The 26,433-nt window shown below is 42.5% G+C and overlaps 1 protein-coding gene across 7 annotated transcripts in view; it reads right to left on the bottom strand.

The window, feature by feature from the left end:
- The window catches only part of LOC107388274 (zinc transporter ZIP11), a 214,674-nt gene that overhangs the window by 47,513 nt on the left and 140,728 nt on the right, over positions 1-26,433 (bottom strand). For 3 of the 7 annotated variants that reach the window (XM_070545496.1, XM_070545493.1, XM_070545494.1), the window contains one exon: positions 20,759-20,929. The exons of the other annotated variants lie outside the window; for them this stretch is intronic. In XM_070545496.1, coding sequence (XP_070401597.1) covers positions 20,759-20,929 — 171 coding nt within the window. The remainder of the gene's footprint in view (positions 1-20,758; positions 20,930-26,433) is intronic. 7 annotated transcript variants of the gene reach the window in all.

Raw genomic sequence — 26,433 nt, forward strand, 5'->3', positions numbered from 1 at the left:
GCAGAGAATTGTGACGACAAACCCATTCAAAAATGTGGGGGAGATCCACAAAGAGTGGACTGCAGCTGGAGTCAGCGCTTCAAGAACCACCACGAGGAGACTCATGAAAGACATGGGATTCAGGTGTCGCATTCCGTGTGTCAAGCCACTCTTGAACATGAAACAGCGCAAGAAGCGTCTCGCCTGGGCCAAGGACAAAAAGGACTGGACTGATGCTGAGTGGTCCAAAGTTATGTTTTCTGATGAAAGCAAGTTCTGCATTTCCTTTGGAAATCAAGGACCCAGAGTCTGGAGGAAGAGCGGAGAAGCACAGAATCCACGTTGCATGAGGTCCAGTGTAAAGTTTCCACCGTCAGTGATGGTGTGGGGTGCCATGTCATCTGCCGGTGTTGGCCCACTCTGTTTCCTGAGGTCCAGGGTCAATGCAGCCGTCTACCAGGAAGTTTTAGAGCACTTCATGCTTCCTGCTGCTGACCAACTTTATGGGGATGCAGACTTCACCTTTCAACAGGACTTGGCACCTGCACACAGTGCCAAAACCACCAGCACCTGGTTCAAGGACCATGGTATCCCTGTCCTTGATTGGCCAGCAAACTCGCCTGACCTTAACCCCATAGAAAATCTATGGGGTATTGTGAAGCGGAGGATGCAATACGCTAGACCCAACAATGCAGAGGAGCTGAAGACGACTATCAGAGCAACCTGGGCTCTCATAACACCTGAGCAGTGCCACAGACTGATCGAGTCCATGCCACGCCGCATTACTGCAGTTATTGAGGCAAAAGGAGCCCCGACTAAGTATTGAGTGCTATACATGCACATTCTTTTCATGTTAATTCTTTTCAGTTGGCCAACATTAGAGAAACAAACATTTTTTCATTGGCCTTTAGAATATTCTAATTTTCTGAGATACCAGATTTGATGTTTTCATTGGTTGTCACCTATAAATATCAAAATTAAACGTAATAAACATCGGAAATACATTGGTCTGTGTGCATTGCATGAATATAATGTACAAGTTTCACGTTTTGAATGGAATTACTGAAATATTTTCAACCTTTTGATGATATTCTAATTTACTGGCCAGCACCTGTACATACAGGCCCGGCGTCAAGGCCGGGCCTGGGCGGCCCGCCCATTTGCCGATCTGGCCCGCCCAGGACAGATTACAGCACCGCATGCAAATGTATTGGCTCGAGACAATCAACAGAGGGCGCTCTAGGTTATTAATCAACAGTTTTAGATGCAGTAGAAGAAGACGCTTTGGTACAGTAGCTTGCTAAAATGGATATCAGAGCTTGGTTTAGCAAACAGAAAAACAATGCTAGCACAAGCAGGGATGACGCATCATCAAAAGGCCAGTGCAGCCAGAAGTTGCAGCTACAAGCGCTTCTGTTCCTCCTCTCTCCGTGCCTGCAGCACAGTCTCAGCAGGCAATTGTGCCACTGAGTGGCAGCAGCACCAACATAAATCGCCGTTCAGATGACCTCGGGGTGGATAAGCCCAATCAGGTGCGCCTGGAAAATTATCCAGTTCGACTTGTCTCTGGGAAAAAACACAGTTTTTCTTCATCATGGTACCAAAATAGAACATGGTTGGAGTATTCAGTGAAAACAGATGCAGCACACTGTTTCCCCTGCAGACAGTTTAGTTCTCATTCCTCATCAAACTCTTTGTTACCATTTTGAATTCAGGGGTGTTTGCTGTCCTTTTTATTCAAATGTTTTAAAACGCATATTAAAGTTGAAACTGTTTTTGAACCATCTTAAATACAGGGTTGTCTGTTCTCTTTTTAGAAAGAAAACACTCTAGATTTTCTAAATCTTGTTTAGAAGACCTAGTTTACACTTCTTACCAGCTGGTAGCAGTAACGCACCAAGTCAATGTTTACCCAGAAGAAGAAGCCCGCAGCCAAGAAGTAGCATGCTAACCTGATGCTAACTAGTATTCGTGATGTAAACATTATGAGAAGTACGTGCAAAAAGAAGAATTTACTAAGGTATCAAGCTGCAGGGCAGGATTTGGAAGAAGACTTTTGGACTAAGTACGTTATTGGAGAACATTAACTGGACGTTAGGATTGTTTTGAGATGGTGACTCTGTGGTGCACAGGCGCAGCTAAGAACGGTGAGTTGCAAGTATTGGTTCAGTAAAATTGGTTACTTTGTCTTAAGTTTTGATTGCATCCTTAAGTGGCATACATAATCGGAATAAAACAATGAAGAATCTTAGCTTTTCAGTTAGTTATGTAGAACAAGTTGGTGACGCAAAACAACGGATTTAACCCGGAAGTATGTGTATGTAATGTCCACCGGGCAGATTATAAACATGCAAAGGGGTTGAAAAAAACACGGTTTATTACTGGGCCCCCCCAGAAAAACCCACTGCCCCTCCAGGTGAAGTCCTCTGGCGCCGGGTCTGCATACATACATACATACATACACACACGCACACACACACGCACACACACACACACACACACACACACACACACACACACACACACACACACACACACACACACACACACACACATCTAGATACACACACAGATTTTTCTTTTGAGACTTTTTTCTCCCCATGTTCTACCCCCTGAGCTAATGCTGCTGCTTATTATTCATCAATCTGTTCTGTAAAAGAAAATTCTTGAGAGTACAATTGCACGGGAGAATGCTATGAAAACCCATGTAGAAGCTGTAGTTGATACCAAGTCCTACTAGGGCCTGCTAACAACAAAAGATGCAAACCAGAGAGCAGGTTGTTAGGTACAAGACCCGAGACCAACGTGTGCTGTTCCCAGGAGGGAATCAATGTAACCTCCACATGCTAAACAATCTTCAATAAGAGTAGTGTTTGAGCAGTTTGATTGCTACTGTCTGAACTAATTAAACATGCCTGTTGCTGGTTTTTAAAACGCCTGTCACAGCCAAGGATTTTCTGAGCCGGTACTAATTACTGCAGTAAAATGAGAATCACACGTTCTTCTTTTCATTCTCAGCAGCTAATCGTGGTGTACAGATGTAAAACCCATAAAACGTTACAATCAGCTCAAACGGTTGCCTGTGCTTTCTGAACCAGAGCCACCGGAGCGTCAATGCCTTTCTGTTCCTTTAATCTATTCAGTTTCACACCATCTGTGTTGTCCCTCTACTTCCCTTTCTTCAGAACACCCACGTTGTTGCACTTACTTTTGTGATAACATTTTTATAATTAGACAAGAACACAAACAACATGAACACAAATCTTATCAGCAGTTGGTTCTGGCTGCAATCCAGAAAAGCCTTTCCATTGCCTTCCTTTTCCTGTCATCTCCTTACTGTCATGTCTGAATAAAACCAAAGCTGCTTCTCACTAGGGCTGGGCGATATGGCAAACATAGAATATCACGATTTTTCCAATATTTTATCACGATTTCGATTTTATCACGATTTTTTTATCCATGAATAGCATAACTTCAATTGCGTATTAAAGAAGAGAAACATTGAATATATAAACATTTATTCATATTAGGGATAATCAACACAGTGCTAACACACTTATATTTTAAACTCACACCAGAGATGATAAAAGCCCTGAGAGAAACAATTACAAAAATCAGTTTTTCTCGTTTTTCAAGTAACTTAACATAAATTAAAATCGTAAACATATTTAAAGTGCAAATATGTCAATTGCAAATGTATTGTGCAAACATTAACTTGTTCAAAATACTATGTAGCTCCCAGTTGCTCAAGTAGTGGATAGTTAAGCTCAAATACGGCTCTGATGTGCGGCTGGACCAGAGATCGCTTGTGGTAGCAAAAAACTGCGCATTCTGAATATTTTCTGCAACTCTCACTTTGCATTCAGCGTACATGCGTGGAACGGCTGTGTTCGAAAAATACTTGCGGCTGGAAAACTTGTAGCGCGGATCCAATGTTTTTATCATTTTCTTAAATCCCACTCCTTCTACTGTTCGCACGGGACACAAATCTTTAACCAAGTGGTATGTCACGCTGTTCCATCGTCTGCTGCCTCTGTCGTAAGGAGTGAGTTTTGTGGGTGTTAGCGTTTGCTGCCTGGTAGAAGCACTAGCCGCTGTAGCCGCAGGCTTTTTAGCTTTAGCTGCCTGCTGGCTCTCATTGTATTGTTTGGGATGCCTTCTTTTCAAGTGATTAAACAAGTTTGTGGTGTTGCCATCACTTTTCTTGACGCTCTCCTTGCAAATGACGTTTCGCTGCTCTTTGTCATCTGGTGAAAAACCAAACCAGTTCCACATAACGGACGAGACGTTTGTCTTTGGAACGAAAACCTCGTTGTCGCTCTCAGCCGCGTCCGAATCCATGTTTGTTCACACACAGGTGAAAACAAGCGGGGCACTAATATATTACTATGACTCACTCTGATTGGTTAAGGTCAAACAAAGGCGTGTCATTCGCCTGAGGTAAGTTCCCTTCTCATTCAGAGGCAGAAATTCAACAGCAGAGCTGTGAATCGTGATAAAAAGGTCTCTCAAAAATGACAGCCCGTCAGATGTGTAGATCGTAAAACGGTCTACAATCGTCAAATCGCCTAGCAGTACTTCTCACTTAAACAATTTAGCTCCAAAACTTCCTCTGGAAACATAAATTACTACATAAATAAACACAAACAACCTAAAACAACGCAGCCCTATGCTGAGCATCGTCTCTAGTTGATGTTCACACTTTCCAAAGCATGCGATGGATTTGAACACCAGATTTGGTCTCTGCATTTCCATTTGCCATTAGAGGGGAGTTAATGTCCAGCAGGGCTGCACAATACATCGCAAATGTATCGTGATCACGATACCAGCATGCGGCATTTGCATATCGCGAGGAACAGAAAAAACCTCAATGAACGGTCAGCTGAAATGTTTGCTACACATGAAGCTTTTGACAAATCAAATATAGCTCTTCACCTATTTGTCCAATCGGGTGGGTTCTTATAGGTTAGATGCCCGCCACTTAATTTGGATGGCTTGCAACACCCGAGTTAGCTTTGTTCTGCTCTTTCTGCCGATCCTGCTTTTCCTGCGATCCACTGTCCCTTTTCTTTTTCCCTTTCCTCACATCTTTTATCACAATTTTGCTTTTCCCATTTTTTATGATAGTTTCTAGTCATTTTTTGTTCTTTGAATGTGTTTATTTGAATCAAGTCATATCGTCTTCTCAATATTAATCACTGTTATTGCGCATCGCAGGCTTTCCTAATATCGTGCAGCCCTATTGTCCAGCAGTGCCATAGTTACAACCCCTGCTAACTGGAGAAAAAAACAAAGAAGCCATCCTCCTGGAAAAAAAACAACTAATTTTACTGTGCCAGTGCAACCAGCTGATTGGCCGACGCCCTTCCGCTTCATTATTGGTGTGGTTGTGCGCAGCCTGCAACTGTATGAGTGGCTGCACCTATGCAGAATAAAAAAGCTGCTTAGTGCAATTTGGAGACTCATGAAGATCAGGAGATCAGACTGAGGGCCTTCTTGGAGCTCCTGCCTGTGTGGCATTTGGTTAGGTCTTTTAGAGGTCTGCTTTTAATAAAAATACTGTTAAACATTAACCCTGTGTCCAGACCTCCTCCTTTTGTTGCAGTCCCACGAGCCAGGCTGTAACAGTAGCTTAGACATCTAGACCAACCTCTGCCAGTCTATACATTTACATTTATAGGACGGCTTGCTAGGCTAACACGAATGCTCATCTTTAGTAAAGTCCTACCTGGATGTCAAACTGAATTGCGTTATTAGTAGTTTAATACTACAACTATGGTTGGAGACAGTTTAAAGACTGTCATCAGAGAGAAGGCGCCAAAAGGACGAATTTCCAAAATGCTATTTTGCACAGTCTACCCAGGTCTGGAAGGAGCTCCTCTGAATTCTTCTAAAGCCCGGTTCGTACAGCAGGATTTGGCCGACCCCACATGTGGCGATAAAAACAATAAAGGATGACAGTTTTGGCCCAGCGGTGTCCAGCCACCCAGCAAAGACAACACACCACACACAGACTGATTTCACTGACAATTTTTCCTAGGTCAGACGAGATATCGTGCAAAACCTCTCGAGATCAAATGTGACTTGGGGTAAACAAACATGGCGGAAGAGGAGGTTTTGGATTCCCCTCGCTCAGTGCAATGTGCTTCCACCACCGTGCTTTCTGACTGGCTAGAAGTCACAGTGTGATGATGAGATGACGTGGGGTTGGTCAGATCAGGCACGATACACACACACACACACAACACGGCGTTTGGGGAGTACTGACGCGTTCTGCAGCGGGTCCACTTCCGGATAGCCGAATTCTGCTTAATCCGGATGTGGCGTCATTGTACATTCCGTTGTGTAAACGTTTACAGTTCACTTATTTTCCTATTTAAATGGTCAATGTTGGAAAAATCTAATATTTCTAATAGATTTCTTATGGTCAGTGGCATTGTAAGTTGCATGTTCTTAAAATTGGTTTATTTTTCCTTTTCTGTGGGAGGAGCTTGGGGGATATAAGCAGGTTGTCTGAGTTAAGCCGGGCGTACACTGTGCGACTTTTTCACTTTTTTGAGCCGATTTTCCAGTCGTGCGAGAATCCACGACATCGGGGCGAGTTTTGCGCCGAGCAGTCGTGTAGTGTACAGGGGGTTACGAGAGGCGATTAACACCACGTGACCAGCCGCCGATCAGCAGTCGTGAGGTCGCAGGGACTTCTGGTGTGTTTAATATTTCGCTCGTCCCTCGTGAGGGTATCGCACTGTTGAAGCGGCGCTGCGAGCAGCTACGATCCAAAAAGTATCAGAACCGCTCACGGCGCATGCGCGCGCAATCCTACATCACAGCCGGCCGGTCGCTCGCTATTTCCCTAATAACACACGCTGTTCGTTTTTGTTTCTACACGTTTTTTTTACTCACAAAGATTGTCAAGAAAGCGTGTTTGTCGTGTTCATGTCAAATTAAACTGATCACAAAACACAGATTTACTTTCTTTATTTCGTTTTCCTCATCCATCCCCCATAAATCCCTGTGTGTCCTCCTGCAGAACTCCCGAAGGACAACAGGCAAGACAAAAAAGTCTGACGTGTTGAGTAAAAACTGCTATTTTTAGCACATTTTTAGGGCCGACGTGTTGCTACCAGACGTACAGCGTGAGCAGTCAGGTCGCATGCGAGAACTGGGTTGTACAGTGTGAGCACACGACTCGTGAGATCTGCTCTGCGAGGAAGTCGTACAGTTTGAGCTGAAGCTGAACGCTGCGAGTGAAAAAGTCGCACAGTGTCCGCCCGGCTTTAGTCAGATGTCAGGTACTTGGTGCCTGCTGAGAAGGAGCTTGAGCCCAGCTCTTTCAAGCCTTTTCTGATTGAACACAGCTGTGGGTAACGAGTTGCTTGGGGAAATGTTTGCTCTTCAACATGCCCAGTTAAGAAATCTTTGTGTACTTGTAAACAGTAAAAGCTTCAGTTTTTTAGGTTCCTTTCTCCATTTTGCATTTTTGCTTTTGGGACGTCACCGAAAACACCAAGGTGGGCACGATGAGCACAATAAAATCCATGGCAACAGAGCAACATTGTTTGACCTGATTATTGCCATCATGACCTCACGACACACAGTCAACAGGCAGCACACTTGTGTGTCCTCGGGGTACACCATCCTCACTGTGCTATCAGGCCTGACAATAAAAAAAGGATGTAGAATGTCCATTATCGGAGCAGTCCCAAAATGCCTTCAAGCAGACAAGAACATTCCCAACAGACCACACGTCTGAGAAGATTATCTCTGAGTTATCGGTGGTTGGAAGAGGTGAATTGGGTCAAAAATCATGATCATTTTCTTGCTGTATGAACCAAGTCTAAGTTTACTCAAGGTCAAGGTCCTGCAGACTCAGAGCATCATGTGTGGCATTTGGAGACGATTTGTTCCATAATAGCTTTTAACTCAGTAAAAATCAGACTTCTCTAAGGCCTGTTTGAAATTTCTACTTTCTGATCTCAACTACATAATACTCATTATGTGCCAGACACAAAGTTGGTTCGAATCATACTGTTATATGGGTTTTATCCCAGTGCCCTTTCAAAGTTAAGTTTGATCCAAGTTTTCTAAACAGAAGGTTCTCTGTCTGCTTAGCTGTAAATGTTCTTATTCAATAGCAAATTATTTTTCTTTAATTGTATAATTTAATCAATATTATGTAACATAATATTTAGCAGATTCCTGCTAAAATGCTCTAATAGGAGGACATTGATGTATTCATGCTAAATACTAGAGTTATCCAGAGTAACAAGAGAATAAAGCTGCACTCATGTGACGTCTATGTTGGATCCAACTCTAAATAATCTAAATCATTTTGTGTTCATTTGCTTCCTGAATTTGACTAAAAAACAGCAATATAAATGATCTAACAGAATTTATTCCTTCAGAAAAACTGCAAGTGGCAAGTGGACCTGGGCAGCATCCCACTGTTACTGGATTGATGACGATCTGTGTTCTCACACACTTCAACAACATTTCAATTATTTGTTTCCAAGAAACAATGAGACAGAACTTCAACAGTGGCCTGCCGACTTCCATGATTCTTTGGGGACTCATTTAGCACGACTCCTGTTTCAGACAATGGGAGCATAACAAGACACATTTGTGCAAAAAGTCCTAAAATATGTGACGGTTAAAGGTTCAGCATTATGTGGAATGTACTATGGTTTAGGTCAAGATCTAAAACAGGTTCAGCATGAGAAGAAAAATTCACATTTCTATAGGAAGATCTTTCGTGATGTCAATGTTTATGTTTCTCAAGAAACTACTTATTTTGCCTTTAATTTGGTTGTTTTGCACACTTGGAGGAGGATTTAGTGAAGCAGGTGGATCATTCTTGCTGTGCGGTTGGTTGTTCGCCCGTGGGAGGCTTGGTAAAAGTTTAATGGGGATTTCATCCATAAACGACAGACGGACTCTCAGAAGAAAGCCTGGACTCCTGCAGCAACGGGCAGTTTGTGAGGTAAGTCCTTGTGACTCAGTATTTGTTAATTAGAGAAGATGTTTTTAAGAACATTCATCTTCGTGTATTTTTATATCCACAGAGTCGTGCTGTTTATGCGTTTTGATTCAGGCGTCTCCACCTGCGATCATATTAATAATAAATAAAGAAATAAACCAGGAAACAGATTAATGAAGACTAACGCGGCTCTTGAGTCGCTGTGAGGATTTATCCGTTTTCTGTGGCCATCATCCACAGGTGATGTAAACAATGCTGTAACTCTGCTCGTCAGAAATAACTGCTGCTATTAGCACAACCACATCTTTCTGTTTTCAGACGAGATCGGCTCAACTTTCCTTAAAACAAAACAATCGTAGGCCTCCAGATGTTTGAAAGCCTTTAACTGTGAATGAGTTAAGAGCACAGGGCTGTCTGTTGAATAGGAATAAATGTCTCTCCAGCAGATTTGTGAAAAAAATAAATAAAAAACACCGGCAAATCCAACCATTTTCTGTCATCCCAGAGCTCATACGGGCTTTTAATAACTTTCATTTTGTCTTCAATCCAGATGTTAAGCTTTAACCTCCTCTGTCTTTAAATAGCATAGTGGTTATATGTCGGGGATTCTGCCCACAAACTCTTAAAAGTTAACGTTGCATCTGGACAGCAGGCTTTTTTGTGTTTGTTTTTGCCACCCAGCCACTCGCGCATGCGCACAAAGATGAAGAGAGATGGCAACAAAGACCCTGCTATAGGCTCCACTAGCTCTTATACGAGCCGTATGACCGTGTTCATCAGTGTTTTATCAGCCAAAGAGAGGAGACATACATGCAGCTTGCTTTACAGCCTAACAAACAGATCTGTTAAACGAACTGACCAGAGTATTTGTCATAGTTTTCTCTGTAATCAAGCTGCATTTTACTGACTTTTGTCCCAATGATTTTTGAAGCGATTACATCAAAACAAATGGTGAAACAAACAAGAAATTATGAGATTGTTTTCTCAGTAAAGGACAAGTTATGGGCCATCAGGCCCTCGTGTTGGACAACCTGCTGAGTCAGTGGCTGCCCAACAATCTGCTGACTGAGCTGTGAAACCATCAAGACATGCAGCAATTTCACAAAGATTCTTCAAACTAATTAGATGCTACACCTTCCACTTCCTCGTCATTTCAAGACACACACTTCTAACCAAGAAGAAACGAAATAAAAGCCTCAGACAGCTTCGGAAGGAGCGGCAGAACCAGAAAGGGAACAATGATGAATGATAGAAACAACAGAAAGACGGAACGTAACAGAGAGCTCAGTCAGTTTGCGGAGTGGTTTTACCCCTTTGGTGTAGCTCTACAGGCAACATCAGCTTTTCTACAGCCTTCCCCTGGAGGCTTCCCAGAGCGAGAGAAGGTGTAAGTGTCCTTCAGCAAAGAGACGAGAAGCTGAAGAGTATCAGCAGGAAATCCACAGATTACAGGAGCAGATCTTCTGCCTGGAGCGTGCTTACCCTCAGACAAGCTAAAAGTTCTGCCATAAGAGCTTATAAAGGATATGCTGAACATCTGTATTCTGGACAGTTTTGGACCGAAGTTGGTATCAGGGAGTCAGATAAAATGGCATTGGTTTATTTTAACTACTTAGGTAAGGCCATGGAAAACCAAACATTTACTAATAGTGACTTTTACTGAAGCACCAATGGAGTTTAGGACACATGTTGTTACCACCTCCTCAGCTGTTTTAGAGCAAACGCTCATCAGCAGCAGAACAACAGCAACCAAACCTAAATGTTCAGTGAGTTACACAAATGCTGTCACAAAGTATGTTGCTGGACGTTTTGTGCAATTTGTAAAAAAAAAAAATACTACACCCCCCTTCAAACGCACGCACACACACACACACACACACACACACACACACACACACACACACACACACACACACACACACACACACACACACACACACACACACACACACACACACACACACACACTGTTGTTGGTGCTTGACAGAGCTGGAGCTGCAGCATTGTGCAAAAGCACTTTCCACCTTAAAGATTTGTTTCTATGTTTTTTTTTTCTTGTCACACTTTGGTGCAAAAAGTATTAACGCTCCCTTGTTAAATTACAAATGTAGTGTGAAGAACCACACAACTTGGAAAGTTGGGTTCAGTTCCACCAGCCACACTCATACTTGTAGATTCACTGTAATACAAACCGTCTGACAAAACAGTCCAGTGGTTCTCAATCCTGGTCCTGGAGGACCAGCATCCAGCACGTTTTAGTGATTTCTCTAGTCCAACACACGAGATTCAGTGATTGAATCACCTGCAGCAGCTACTCAGGCTGTGCAGAAGCCTATTAATCACCTGCTGATTGAAATCAGGTGTGTTGAAGCAGTCTTAAAACTAAAATTTGCTGGATACCGCCCCTCCAGGACCAGGATTGACATCCACTGGTGCAGGCTAAAACATCTCCATAAGCAACATGGCATGCCCTGTTCTAAAGAAATTCAAAAACAAACAAACAAAAAAAAGGACCTGGAAAAACATCTAGACCCCTAAAAGCCTCACTTGGTTATGATAACCAGTTATAGACGTTGTGACATGTAGCGATCAGGGATTCTCACATAGGACCAGGTTGGTTTGGATAGCTTGGCTTCTTTAATGAATGAAATTAAACTTTGAGGCAGGCAGCAACTCACTCACACTGTTTACAGTGGGGATGGGGAGCTGCTGACGTCAACTGGGGCTATAGTCGGGCGGTGTAAGGAATACTTTGAGGAGCTCCTCAATCCCACCAACGCACATTCCGAGGAGGACCTAGAGCCAGGAGACCTGGGCATGGACTGTCCAATCTCTAGGGCAGAAGTTGCTGAGGTAGTCAAACAACGACACAGCGGTGGAGCCCCGGGGCTGGATGAGATTCGTCCTGGGTATCTCAAGGCTATGGATTTGGTAGGGCTGTCGTGGTTGACATGTCTCTGTAACATTGCGTGGTCATCGGGGGCAGTTCCTGTGGAGTGGCAGACTGGGGTGGTGGTCCCCATCTTTAAGAAGGGTGACCAGAGGGTGAGTTCCAACTATAGGGGGATCACACTCCTCAGCCTCCCTGGAAAGGTCTACTCTAAGGTACTGGAGAGGAGGGTACGATCGATAGTTGAATCTCAGATTGAGGAGAAGCAATGTGGTTTTCGTCCTGGCCGTGGAACTGTGGACCAGCTCTATAACCTTGCAAGGGTGATGGAGGGGGCATGGGAGTTTGCTCAACCAATCCACATGTGTTTTGTGGATTTGGAGAAGGCTTATGACCGTGTCCCCAGGGGCACCCAGTGGGGGACGGTCCAGGAGTAAGGGGTGGGTGGCTTTCTGTTAAGGGCCATTCAGTCCCTTTACCAGAGGAGTGTGAGTTTGGTCCACATAGCCGGTAGTAAGTCGGACCTGTTCCCGGTGAGCGTTGGACTCTGCCAGGGCTGCCCTTTGTCACCGGTTCGGTTCATGACCTTTATGGACAGAATTTCTAGGTGCAGTCGTGGTGTGGAGTGTGTCAAGTTTGGTGGCAGGAGAATCTCATCTCTGCTTATTGTGGATGTGGATGATGTGGTCCTCCTAGCTTTATCCAGCTCTGGCCTTCAGCTCTTGCTGGGTAGGTTCGCGGCCGAGTGTGAAGCGGCTGGGATGAGGATCAGCACCTCCAAATCTGAGACCATGGTTCTCGACTGGGAAAGGGTGGCTTGCAGACTCCGGGTCGGGGGAGAGGTCCTACCTCAAGGGGAGGAGTTCAAGTATCTCGTGGTCTTGTTCATGAGTGAGTAAAGGAGGGATCGGGAGATCAACAGGCGGATTGGTTCGGCGTCTGCAGTGATGCAGACGCTGAGCTGATCTGTCGTGGTGAAGAGGGAGCTGAGCCAGAAAGCCAGGCTCTCGATTTACCGGTCGATCTACGTCCCAATCCTCACCTATGGTCATGAGCTTTGGGTAATGACCGAAAGCACGAGATCGCAAATACAAGAGGCCGGAATGAGTTTCCTCGGTAGGGTGGCCGGGCTCTGCCTTAGAGATAGGGTGAGGAGCTCGGACATTCGGGAGGGACTCGGAGTTGAACCGCTGCTCCTCCGGATCAAAAGCAGTCAGTTGAGGTGGTTTGGGAATCTGGTCAGGATGCCTCCTGGACGTCTCCCTGGGGAGGTGTTTCGGGCATGTCCTGCCGGCAGGAGGCCCCCGGGTCGACCCAGGACACATTGGAGAGGTTACATCTCCAATCTGGTCCGGGAACGCCTTGGGGTCCTGCCGGAGGAACTGGTGGAGGTGGCTGGGGAGATGACGGTGTGGAGCTCCCTAGATGGGATGCTGCCCCCGCAACCCGGACCCAGATAAGCGGAGGAAGACGACGACGACGAAATTTACACTCTAACACACCTATTTACCCTTTTAATCTATCTTAGATGGATCTATTTCATCCATCTGTTCATGCATTTTCAGCAGCCTATCCAGTGTTGGGTCATGGGGGCAGTAGCCTAAACTGAGAGGCCCAGACTTCCCTCTCCCCAGCCAGTTAGGCAAGTTCCTTCGAGGGAATCCCAAGGCATAGTTCCTCCAGCAGATCCTGGGTCTTTCTTTTGGTGTCTTCACAGTTGACGTGCCCAGAAAACCTCACCAGGGAGGCATCCAGGAGACATCTTAACAAGATGCCCGAGTGCCACCTCAACTGGCTCCTCTCGATGTGGAGGAGCAGATCTACTCCAAGCCTCTCCTGGATTATAGAGCTTCTTGCCCTATCTCTAAGGGAGATGTCAGACACCCTGTGGAGAAAACTTAATTTCTGCCACTTGTATCCACAATCTTATGACCCAAACCTCTTATAGGTGAGGGTAGAAATGTAGATTGACCACTAAATCAAGAGCTTCACTTTCCAGCCTTCACCACCTTGGATTTAGAGGAGCTGTTTCTCATCCCAGCTGCTTCACCACTCAGCTGCAAATTGCTCCAGTGAAAACTGGAGAGCACGGTCTGATGAAGCCAACAGCACCACATAATCTGCTAAATGCAGAGATCTGATTCCTAAGCCTAGTTTAAGCTTCTCCATCAGCTCCTCACACACACATTGACAGAGATGTTTTGCATTTGGACTTCTTTGTCTGTTGCAAAGCAATTCCTCGCCAGGACAACAGAAGGCGTAGTGCTTTTCTGGGGTATTCTGTCATGTATCTGGTCCAAGATAGTGCATTTATTGTGTCTGTCTTGTGTTTTTTGACAACACAGACAAATTTGTCCCTCATTCCTCTCCACCTCTTCATGTGCTCGGCACCTCTAAACCCATGTTTCCTGCCATGTCCATCCACAAATAAAACACTTACTCCTCCAGTCACGTGTAAATAAAACATTCATATTTTTAGATTTTTTTCTGAGAGGTATTCTTTAAGCTGCACTGTGTCTGCTGCTATTGTCGGCTCTCTTTATTTTTTTGAGGTCGCAATGAAGGTGTTGTTGACGAATTAAAGGAAGCGGCGACCTGACCAATCACAAGCTTGCGTTCTCATTCTCATTTGACATACGTTTTGAAAAGTGTGTTCGACTCCGTCCATCCTTACGAGCCTGCTGGAGAGTCCTCGCAAAGATGGATATTGGCGTTGAGTGTCTGAAGGTGGAAGGTCTTTAGTGTCTGAAGCAGAAGCATGAACTAGGCTTTAGACCACCAAAGCAGATCTCCTCAACACCTTGGCTGCACCTAGAAATCATGTCCATAAAAGTTATGAACAGAAACAGTGACAAAGGGCAGCCTAGAAAGAGCCCAACTTTCACGGGAAACAAGCTGACTTACTGCCGGCAATGCAGAGCAAGCTCTGGCACCGGTCATACAGGGGCATACTAGCCCGAATCAGAGGGCCTAGTGGATTACCCTTTATTTTTAAATTTTGTTTTGTTCTTGTTCCACACAAAGATGCTTGAAAAAGACAAACAGTCTTGCTTTAAGTCAGTGGCTTTGACTTTCCTACAGAAACGAGTCTACTGTTGAACAACATAAATGGAAATAGTTAACGAGAACATAATTGAAACTAGAAATAACTGCAACCTCTGCTATTTTTGTAATTGCAAAGGATTGGAGTCAGTATTTTTGCAACAGGAAAACCTGTTCTTAAGAGAAAAAAAACATTTCCATGACAGCACTGATTAAAGGGTTTGTCAAATAGAATTACCTTTATTTATTCAGTGACTTTCACAGCACACATCTAATGTTCTGTGGGGAACATGGAGTTACTTACAAGTATAAATATGGCAGTGATTATTTCTTTAAGACATTTCAATGGTTTAAATGGTCTTGACAGGGTTTTGCCAGGATAGTTCCAGAAAATCATCAGAGCAGGTTCGGAACGTGCTTGGTAGTTAGCATTATGACATCCCTCCGATCATAACCTCGGCATCCCCTCCTCCTCATTAAAAAAGGTAGGTCATGCATTTTGTACCTAAGGGTGGAACAGCTCGTGTGTATATCTGTCAGACAGAGTGCAAGTGTGTATGCATTAGATCTCACTGTCTGACCTTTGGCGGGTACTTGCTTGTGGATGACCTTAACTTCAACATGGCTACCATGAGACTGTTGCAGGTACATGTGGCAGCCCCAGGTGGTCTACCCTGCTGTACTATTTAATGATTTCCACTTCCGATTCAGTCTCCATCCAAAGTTGGATGTAACCATACCCCAGGTGAGAGGTTGCTTTATGGTTATTTGTGCTGTTAATAAGGTTGGGTTTCAATTTTTGTGTTCTTTTTTTTTTTTTTTTTTACTTGACATACTTCAAGTGAAAGTTGGAATGTGAATTTGAGACAGTGGTTTCTGAAAATATAAGAAGCTTCAACCTGATTTTAATCAGCGTGATTCTGTAGAGCGTGATAGGTCTTCCAAGCATTGAATCAAGAGAATTGGAGCAGGGAAACAACTTAACGACAGCATTCGCAGCCTGAAGCGCCAATGCAGAAAAGTTAAGCACTTGTGGAAGAAAACTTGTCTCCACGTCCATCTGCTGCATCTAAAGGATCTTCTGTCATCCTTTACCTTTGCAGTCAGAGACATGAGGGTTTCCTATTTCTCCAACCTGGAGTCCCAGAGCAAAGGGAACCCCAAGGTGCTGTTTAACACCATCAGCAGCATCGACTCTCTTGCCTCTCCTACAGCCTCCATCCACTCTGTTACAGACTGTGAGAACTTTCTGTCTTTCTTTGTGGACAAAGTCAATAAGGTTAGATGTAGCATCTCTCCTTCAGCCTTATCGCTGCCTCTCCCAACTCCAACCAGGCCCATCATCCTAGATAGCTTTGCTCCTGTTTCTTTGCCTGAGTTAACCAAACTAGTTAACTCTATGAAGACCTCTGCATGCCCCCTCTACATCTTACCCTCATCTTTGTTTAAAAGTGCTTTTCAGTCCATCCGTCCCAGCGTGCTCTCTATAATTAATGCTTCTCTGGCTTCTGGTCAGGTCCCTGCTTACTTTAAGAATGCTGTAATCCACCCGCTTCTTAAAAAAAAAAAAAAAACGAGTCTTGACGCCTCTGTCCATAGCAGCTTCAGACCCATCTCTAAACTTCCATTCATCTCCAAAATCTTGGAAAAGGTTGTGGCTAAGCAAAGCTGCTCTTGATAAACATAACATCTATGATAGCTTCCAGTAATGTTTTCATAGAGCTCATTCTACTGAAATAGCTCTTCTTAAGGTCTCTAGTAATGTTGTCAAAGGCTAACAAATGTATTTGTCCACAGCAATGTCAGAGGACAAATAGACAGTCGGGTGTCCAGCAGCCTTCTTCTGCTAGGAATGTTGTGTTCTTCCCTGTGCCAAAACAATTCCTTGCTTAACCATCTCTTGCAAGAGTTGAGTGCTCGCCCCATAATCAGAAGGTTGCAGGTTCGAGCCCCGCTCAGTCTGTCGCTGTTATTGTGTCCTTGGGCAACTTAACCCCCTTGCCTTCTGGTGGTGGTCGGAGGGACCATTCAGTAGGTAGTAATAACAAATTCCTCCTCCTGACTCCCTTATCTGAGCTGCAACTCCAAGGTCCATGCAGAAGACAAGACTTTTCCTCCTTCAATAAGGATTTCTTTCAATCTACAGGTTTGCAATCATATTCTGTGTTATCTACAATGCATGTTCTATCTAAAGTGATTCATTGAAAAGGCAGTAATGATCCAAATAAACCACTATTTAGAGTCAAATAACATTATGGACGGTCTTCAGTCTTAGACAGCACCACAGTACGGAGACTGCACTGATCAAGGTATTAAATGACATTTGTCTCACCACTGATTCAGGTAAAGAATCTGTCCTGATGATGCTTGACCTCAGTGCAGCTTTTGATATTGTGGATCATAACATCCTTCTGGACAGACTCACAAACTGGGTAGGACTATCAGGCACAGTGCTTTGCTGGTTCCAATCTTATCTCAAAGACAGGGGCTATATTGTCTCTATTAGGGACTACCAATTAATGTGGATCACCATGAGATGTGGGATCCCCTGAGGCTCAATTCTAATACCACTACTCGTTAATCTCTTTATGCTCCCCTTGGGTCAGGTCATACCTAATAACAACACAGCCTATCATAGCTATGCTGATGAGACCCAGATATACCTAGCTCTATCACCTAGTGGCTGTCGTCCACTGGACTCACTCTGTCAGTGCCTAGAGCAAGTAAACAACTGGTTGCAGTCAAACTTCCTTTAACTAAACAAAGACAAGACTGAAGTTATTTTCTTTGGCAACAAGAAGATTAGGATAGATGTTCGTGCTCAGCTGGACTCCAGGGGAGTAAAGAAGAAACCCCAGATTAGAAATCTTGGTGTTTTTATTGACTCTGACCTGAGCTTCTATGCACATTTTAAGGCTATAACTAAATCAGCTGCTGCTAGAGTCTTAACAAGAACTAAGAGAAAGGAGCACATCACTCCTGTTCTTAGATCCCTACACTGGTTACCAGTAAACTACAGAATAGATTTCAAAGTGTTCCTACTAGTTTATAAATCACTCAATGGCATGTGACCAAAATACATGTCCGATCTCATTCCTGTATATACACCCAATAGGACTCAGGTCCTTAGGAAACAATCAGCTGGTAGAACCTCGGGTCAGAACCAAACATGGTGGAGATGCTTTTAGTTACTATGCTGCTCACATGTGAAATCAGCTTCTCCATGACCTCAGATGTGCCCCAACCCTAGTGTTGTTTAAAACAAAACTAAAAACCCTAATGTACTCATCAGCCTTTAAATTCATTGTTTCTTATGCAGCATTGTCTCCACTGTAATCTGCACTGTAGCTTTGTCTTCTCCTTCAGCTCAAAACTGCAATTCTATTTGTGTGCATTTTAATTTGTGTTTTTATGTGTTTTCATATCATGTCCTGAAAATTGTAAAGCACACAGATATGCCTCTGTGCTTGAAATATGCTCTATAAATAAAGCTGCCTTGCCTAATCACCAATTATCTATCAGTTACATTCACATAATAATATCAGTGTATTAACAAATTAATTTTTAACAGACGTACTCCATATTTTAGGTGAAAAAAAACTTTCTAAGTGTCACAGAGAGGGGAGCGCCTAAGGGTCTTGGTAAACGTCTTTACACATTTCTCATATCTGGTTGGTCAAAGTTGATAAATAACCATTTCATTAAAAGTGAACTCATTTCCTATTCAAGCCAGTTCTGCCAGAGCTCAGAGTTCAGCAAAAGCTCACAGCTCATGCTAAATGACCATCCTGTGGGGAATCAAACCAGATTTTTCAGTGGAATAATTTTAGCAGCATATGAACCATCCTTTTTGAATCAACAATTAGTATTTGCTCAGTTCACCACCCACTCATCAGACATGAAATGGTCTGCCAGAAGCCACGTAGGAAGTATCTTTTGACCAGCTGTACATATGCTAAGGGTGCCTACGATCTTCAGATACATCAGAAGCCCACTCACTCGCTCTAACAGACGGCGTCGCCTGCAGGCCCGATCTCCGGGAGCTTCCATGATCCAGGGAACGTAGACTAAACAATGGCATCAGAGTGGCTGATATAAACTTGATAACTTGTTAAATTACATCCAACAAACAGCCAAATTTATTTTATAAACCCAGACATCACACCTTTCTGATACATACCAGGTCATGTTTCATCAGAGTTCATTCATTGTCTCATTTGATATCACTGTGAATCACCATTCATAATCATTTGCCTTTCATCATAATCGATATAGTAATAAATTGATTTTGTTTAAACTATACTGTTTGTCTCTGTGTCAAATTATTATAAAGTGTTGTTTCCCTGGATTAACCAAAGTAACTAGTTTCATCAGCTATTGAATATTAAAGGCTCAATCATACCAATAATCCATACTTTTATGAAATATTACATTTGATTAAATACCTTTATATTCTATTGACAATTTATTAAAAGTAACCACCTACAAGTTGTTACACTTATGACCTTCTGACTCACAGTGATACAGGGGACTGTTCTGTTCTGGTCCTGCTGGACCTGACTGCAGCCTTTGACACTGTTGACCATCACCTGCTACTGGAGAGGCTGAGAGACTGGGTAGGCCTATCAGGAACTGCTCTGGAGTGGTTCTCCTATCTGTTTAAGTGATCCTTCTCTGTTGCCATCTCTAAGTTTCAGTCCTCCACCATCAACCTCACCCATGGTGTCCCACAAGGTTCTGTGCTGGAGCCTCTACCCTTCTTCTATCTGCTTCCTCTTCAGCACATCCTGAGCTCCTTCAAAGGAATCTCCTACCATCTTTACACTGATGACATCCAACCGTGCATCTCCTTTAAGCCCTGTGAGATGTCTAAGCTGCAGCTGTTACACACCTGCTTAGACTATCAAAACCTGGATGGCTGGGAGCTTTCTACAGCTGAATGACGATAAGACTTTGATCCTCATCTGTGCCCCAGACAAGCTGGTTCCCAAAGTCAGAGACTCTCTTGGTCAGCTTGCTTCTCACACCAAACCTTCCGTCAGAAATTTTGGCATGACCTTTGACCCAGCTCTCACCCTGGACTCTCATGTAAGTTCTCTTGTTCGCTCTTCCTTCTTCCATCTCAGGAAGCCTACTATGCTGAATACCTCCCTGAACCGTCGACAGGTGGTTCAGAATGCCTGTGCTCGGCTTCTGACCAAGTCCTCCAAACACACCCACATCACCCCGCTTCTCCAGCTTCACTGGCTGCCAGTCAACTTCAGGGTTCATTTCAAGATCCTGGTTCTGGTCTTTAGGGCCTTACATGGACAAGCACCATCTTACATTGGTGATGTTCTCAGTCCTTCCGCCCCAGCAGGTCCCTGAGGTCCAGTGACCAAAGCCTACTGGTTGTGCAGCACCAGGCTAAAGATCAAAGGTGACAGATCATTTGCTGCTGTGGCCCCCAGACTCTGGAACTCTCCCCCTGAGATTAGTGGACTCAGTGGACTCCTTTAAAAAGCAGCTGAAAACTCACCTGTTCAGGCTGGCTTTGGTGACCTTCATCACCACCTTCTCCTTATTCTGCTCTCCCCACCTATTCCGCATTTCCTGGGATCCACCGGTTTCTCTCTTTCAATGCCCTTTCCTTACATTTTTTATTCACAAATTTTATTTTTTGTCATTTTAAACATATTTTTAAGTTACTTTTTCCCAATCTTTTTATATTTGAATTGTTTCCTTTTGTGAAGCACCTCCTGATTTTTATCTTGAGAGGCTTATATAAAAGATCGTTTTCTTTTTCTCTGTCTTTTTTATTGCAAAATGTCCAGATGTGCTTTAGCAAACCTCAAGCAGCTGTTTGTGCTGTGGGTGGAGAAAAGGCTTACTCTGTATCACTCTCACATGCAGCATCTCCTTGTGTAAAGTGCGCGGAATAGTTGAACGATGCACAGTGACTCCATCTGCAGCAAGATGATGTTGTAGGTCTTTGGCGCTGGTCTGTGGGTTGACTCTGACTGTTCTCACTGTGGTCTTCCATTTCCTCAATATGTTCCTAACTGTGGAAACAGACAGCTGAAATCTCTGAGACAGCTTTCTGTATCCTTCCCCTAAACCACGATGGTGAAATCTTTGTTTTCAGGTCATGTGAGAGTTGTTCTGAGACTCCCATGTTGCTGCTCTTCAGAGGATATTCAGAGGAGGGACACTTACGATTGGCCCCTTAAATACTCTCATAACTAGATTCACCTGTGTGGAGGTCACTGAGCTTACCAAACCATTTTTAGTTCCAATAAATAGTTCTAAATGTTTTGAAATCAATAAAATAACAGCAGCATTCAGATTTATGCACCTGCCTAATTTTGTTTAAACAATTATTGCACACTTTCTGTAAATCCTGTAAATCTGTCTCAGATATCACTGTGTGTCTCCTATATGATACGTGTTATTGAAACTATTTATCCTAACAACCAACAGTTTATAAAGAAAAGTCATGAAGATTAAAAATGCTGTCCAAACTTTGACATCTGCAATCAGAGCCAAATGTAATTTGAGGTGAATTAAAACACTAGTGTGTATGAGGCTTAATGGAAGTGTTAACATTTCATTACTTGTAAAAATAAATAAATAAATAAACCTTCACAAATAAACTCAAACCTTAGAAACGCTGTTGAATAAAGTGTATCAAAAATTTATTTCTGACACAGAGTGTATGATTTTTCCATTCATACAGCATGTCAGAAATTAACAACCTCTTTTTACTGAAATTGTAAAAATGTGCTTTAATGTTTGTGTTTTAGAGCTTCTAAAGAGCTTAAAGCCCGTTTCAGCAGATGTGTGTCAATGAAAAATAGCTGTTAAGTTCTGGTCCTGCACAGCCATCATCCTGCTTAGAGAAAAGTAGAGAAAAGCAAATAAAAGGCAATGCATACCGTCCACAATCATATACCACACATCTAATTGACCAGATGGAGCTTTTGGTTTATCTTCTGTGATGGCTGAAAAGACACTGACTTCTGTTCAGAAAAGATTTAGGAAGAAACACGTTTCAATCAAGATGAAGCTTAGACTTTGATAAAACAACCAGAAAATTTATCAGATTTCATCAGATTGGATAAAAGAAACCAGCCACCAAAAATACTGAATAATTCACAAAGAAGAACTTTGAAGAGAGGACAGACGGAAAAATAGTTAGAAAAGGGAATGTTTGAAAACTCCATTTTCTATTTGAGTTCATCTACAGTTCGACTCAGAAATCACATCCATTCATCATGGAAGTAAACGTAATGATGATTTTAAGGTTTAAATGACTGATTTGAAGCATTATTTTCCCATTGTGGAACACTTTTATAACTCAAAAGACTGGTTCTCAAGTTTTATTTTACTGTTTCTCTTGTATGGCCGTATGGTGTTTAATCATTCGACCCTGGAAAAAAGAACTAATCCAAAGGAATCAGTACAAGTCTCATGGACACTAATGTTCACAGTGACAAGACTTTAGTTTTGTTTGTTTAGAAGAGCAGAAAGGTTTGTTACCTGTAATCTTATCAACAATCATCTCTCCTCATGATATGATTCAAGCACACCCAAAGCCAAAGGCAGTGGCACTTCCAGCCCATAAACACCTGATGAAACACTGTGTGCTCATCCTTAGAGGGCATCTCAAATCTCAAAAGGTCAAAGAACGCTTTAAAATTCTGACAATCCACAGAGAGCCTCGCACACCAAATCCAACCAAGAACTATTAAATAACCCAGCTGAACTTAGCGCAATGCGTCTCTGTTCTCTCCCCTCAGCAGGGTGAGACAGTGAGGATTCACTTATCAGGTTTGAACCTCTATAATCAGCAGGAACCCTGAGGCCACAATCAGCTTCTCCTCTGTGGGTGCGGCCGTGCTGCATAGGAAGCTGGGCACGGCGACTCTGACACTGACGAACCACGGCTGAAATACATTTGACACATGAATTGGGTTTTGTGGCGTGAGCATATGTCAGGGTGTCAGTGGATTGGAGACATTAAAGGATCAACACTTTGTGGGGTAACCGACAGCTGGGCGGCAGCCTCCTTCTCAGTTGTGACTGATTCCTAAGCTGTTTGGACTTCTCTATTGTTTTAGGATTAAAGTTTTGAATTTAGATAAATTTTTACCAATTTATATCAATAACTAGATTTCAAATGTTTGTAAAACAAAGAACTTTTTACTTATAAACAGGTCGTATAGACCACATGCTTCGTTAGTTACTTGTATTTATCTTGAAAGCAGCAAGAATTCTACAGTAAAATAACCACTAAACAGTCTAATGTCTCAATCCTGTTAGAAGGAAGGTTACCCTCTAACTACCGCCGTTATCATCCGTTTATCATTATTAAGGTGGACTGCTCAATAAAGCCTGTTGCATCGCCCAGCCCTAGTTCAGATTCAGGTGCAAGTTATGGTGTTTGTACAAAAAAGCATTATGGGTATCAGAGGTTGGTTTAGTTTTGAATTATTTTTAATGTAAAAAAAATATCATTCATATAGTGATTGGTAAAAGGCTTGCACCATCTAAGGTTCTACCTGCCAAGGCATTTCACAAAATGGTACATGATACAGTGTTTTGGGGCCGATATCGAATGACTTCTGATATCTATATTGAAACGGGACATCCCTAGTATCTTCATTCCTTTTGCCGTTCATTTTCTAACTGTTGATTTTTCCTACTCGGATGTGGGATTTTCTAAGTACCAAGGAGAAAGCAAACGTACCATTAGCTGCTAGCAACGGAAGCTAAACTATCAAGCTAACTTGATCTTAAACATTTTATTTACCTGCTGGAGCAGATTACGATGATGATAGCTCACTTAGAGCGTTGTCAAAGTTGTCATTGTCACTCAGTCATCCATCGCATTTAGTGACGTAGATGCAAACTTTAGAGCGTGTTCTTTCTGCCATGCTGCTTGCTCTGTTTGCAACTCGCAGCAACTGACGACAAAACGCTCTTGCACATGCACTGCTGTCTATCTTGGGAAATCAGGTACTGAACGCTAGTGTGTACGTGGCAAAAGGTACTGAAACAAGGCACCATTTCATTTCATGTGAATCGGACCTTGGTCGGTACCACGGAATTCGGTCGATGCCATAATAAGTACAGAAAACGATACCCGTCCCTATGTGTGTGTCTCATACTTGATATATTTGACTGAAACTTTTTATCGTAACAACCAACAATTTATACAGGAAAATCATGAAGCTTAACAAGGCTGCCCAAACATCCCACTGTATAAGAGTCCATGTTAATTTTGACAAGAACATTTATTGACCAACACCTAAGTCGATCCAGGTTGATCTTACGGTAATTAGCTGGGAGTCTTTTTACAATTTACATGTGCATTAGAAAACCGACCACTCAAATAACGTTTGTTCCACTCCGGTACAGTAGGAGGCAACATGCACCCTTTCATGTCGGCATTATTCCAGTAAGCTTATAGCAACACAAGCAGTAAACAAACACTGACGGGAATGAAGCAGACAGAACTGGAACAGGATAAGCACAATTGCTGAAAGAATGGATAACAACAATGCTGCAGAACAGCGTATTTGTTACGTACTGTATTGTTTGATGATGTTATGCATGCAAATATGTGGCGACAGTACCAGAAGACTTCATTCTCAACCTCGTCACTTCCGGAATGCAAGCGTCCAATGGGTTCACTTTGGCTAACCTGTTTACATGCAGAATGAATTTGGAATACCTCTGCATGGGTGCTTCAGCATGGTTAGCACCAGTTCCCCTTCAGCTAGAGTAAAGCTGAGAACGGGTGCATTTAAAAACAGTGAAATTTTTAGGGCGACACTTTGGTTTTCTGATGTGCAAGTAAACACTCCAAGTGTGGTCCGAGCTTAAAACCTCTGATGGAACAGTCTAGGTTGGAAATCCCCAACACAAGAGCAGAGTATTTACATGCCAGGGTAAAACAGCCAACCCTATTCAAAATGGTCTTCCATAGCTGATCAACACAAACATTGCAACGGCTTAATGAACTTAACAGATATTGCGCAAAAGTTATACATGGGAGTCATTCACAACACATGGTCTAAGAGCTAATCCACTGTAAACCCAAATGGTGAAAATAATCCAAAATATTGAGTAGGTGACACTCATAAATTAAAAAAAAAGTTTTTAGAACTCAAATGTGTTGAGTTAGTTCAACCCTTTCTTTGCTATAAGTATATAGCCCAATACTGGTCCGGGAAGGCCGGTATCCAGCAGGTTTTAGTTTTAACTCTGCTTCAGCACACCTGATTTCAATCAGCGGGTGATTAGCAGGCTGTTGCAGAGCTTCGGGAGCTGCTGCACAGGTGATTCAACCTCCAAATCAAGTGTGTTGGAGCAGAGAAACCACAAAACCTGTTGGATACTGGCCCTCTAGGACCAGGATCGGGCACTCCTGGTATATAGAACTCAAACGTTTTAATTAATCTGAAAAAAAAAAAAAACTTAAATGAATTAATAAAGAGCAACTTAACTTAAATAAGTACTTTTAACAAAAAAAATTAATTTATTATTTTATGTTTTTATATTAATCTATTCATCTTTATGTCAACTTAAAGTGTGTCTGATAAACATACTTATATATTTCTTAATATATTTGTGGATTTATAAGAAAAAAAACAAGCACAAACAAGCAATTTTGGTGGATTTCAGGCACAATTAAAAACTGGTGGGTGAGATTCATTGTGGGTAGTCATGTTTTTAGTTATTTTGTTCTGTTTATGCATGTTTATTGTGGGGAATTGTTGTTCTTAGTTATTACTTCACTCAGTGTTGCAAATGTGGTGTTACTTTTTGTTTGATGTTGGCACCGTAAGTGAGGAGGTTGGTCAAAGGAATGACCATGCTGTACCATTCCACTTTAATTAATACTGTGGTGGTTCACACCAGATGCGTTTGACTTGGCTTTGGGTGTTCAACTCTCACTGGCTGTCAGCATCAATGGGTGTGTGTGAGTCATGTGCAGTTAGCAACATATCTGGGTTAGTGTAGTATGTATTCAGTTACACCAACAATTTTGAGTTATATCCACTTATTAAGTTTGAGTTAAAATATTTACATTTTGAGTATATTTTGTGAATAATATGAGTTGAAAAATGTTGAAAATCTTGAGTAAATTACTCCCTAGTTATAAGTCGAGGAATATCAATATTTATAAGATAACATCGAGATAATTTAAGGCAACTGCAAATGTAATTTTTATTTAATGTAAACTTAAAATATTTAAATACATCACATAAATACTTTTGTGTAATCTGTTACAAAATAAGTTTTGAATTCTGTGAACTTATTAAGGTTTACAGTGTCGATCATTTTCAAAAACTCTGCCTAAAACTACAAATGTATAAAATGGAAAAGAGGAGGGAGTGTGAGTAAGAGACTTAAATTAGAAGTGCATGCAGACATGAATAAAAATACTCACACTTTCAGCTTTTGGATTGATTTATATACTTTGTTTCAGTGCAGATTAATTAAACAAGACTTCCCCTTTTCTTTTAAATAACAAACCTGAGAGGCAACAGGAAATAAA

This window comes from Nothobranchius furzeri, chromosome 16, assembly GCF_043380555.1.
Source record: "Nothobranchius furzeri strain GRZ-AD chromosome 16, NfurGRZ-RIMD1, whole genome shotgun sequence".
Taxonomy (NCBI): Eukaryota; Metazoa; Chordata; class Actinopteri; order Cyprinodontiformes; family Nothobranchiidae; genus Nothobranchius; species Nothobranchius furzeri.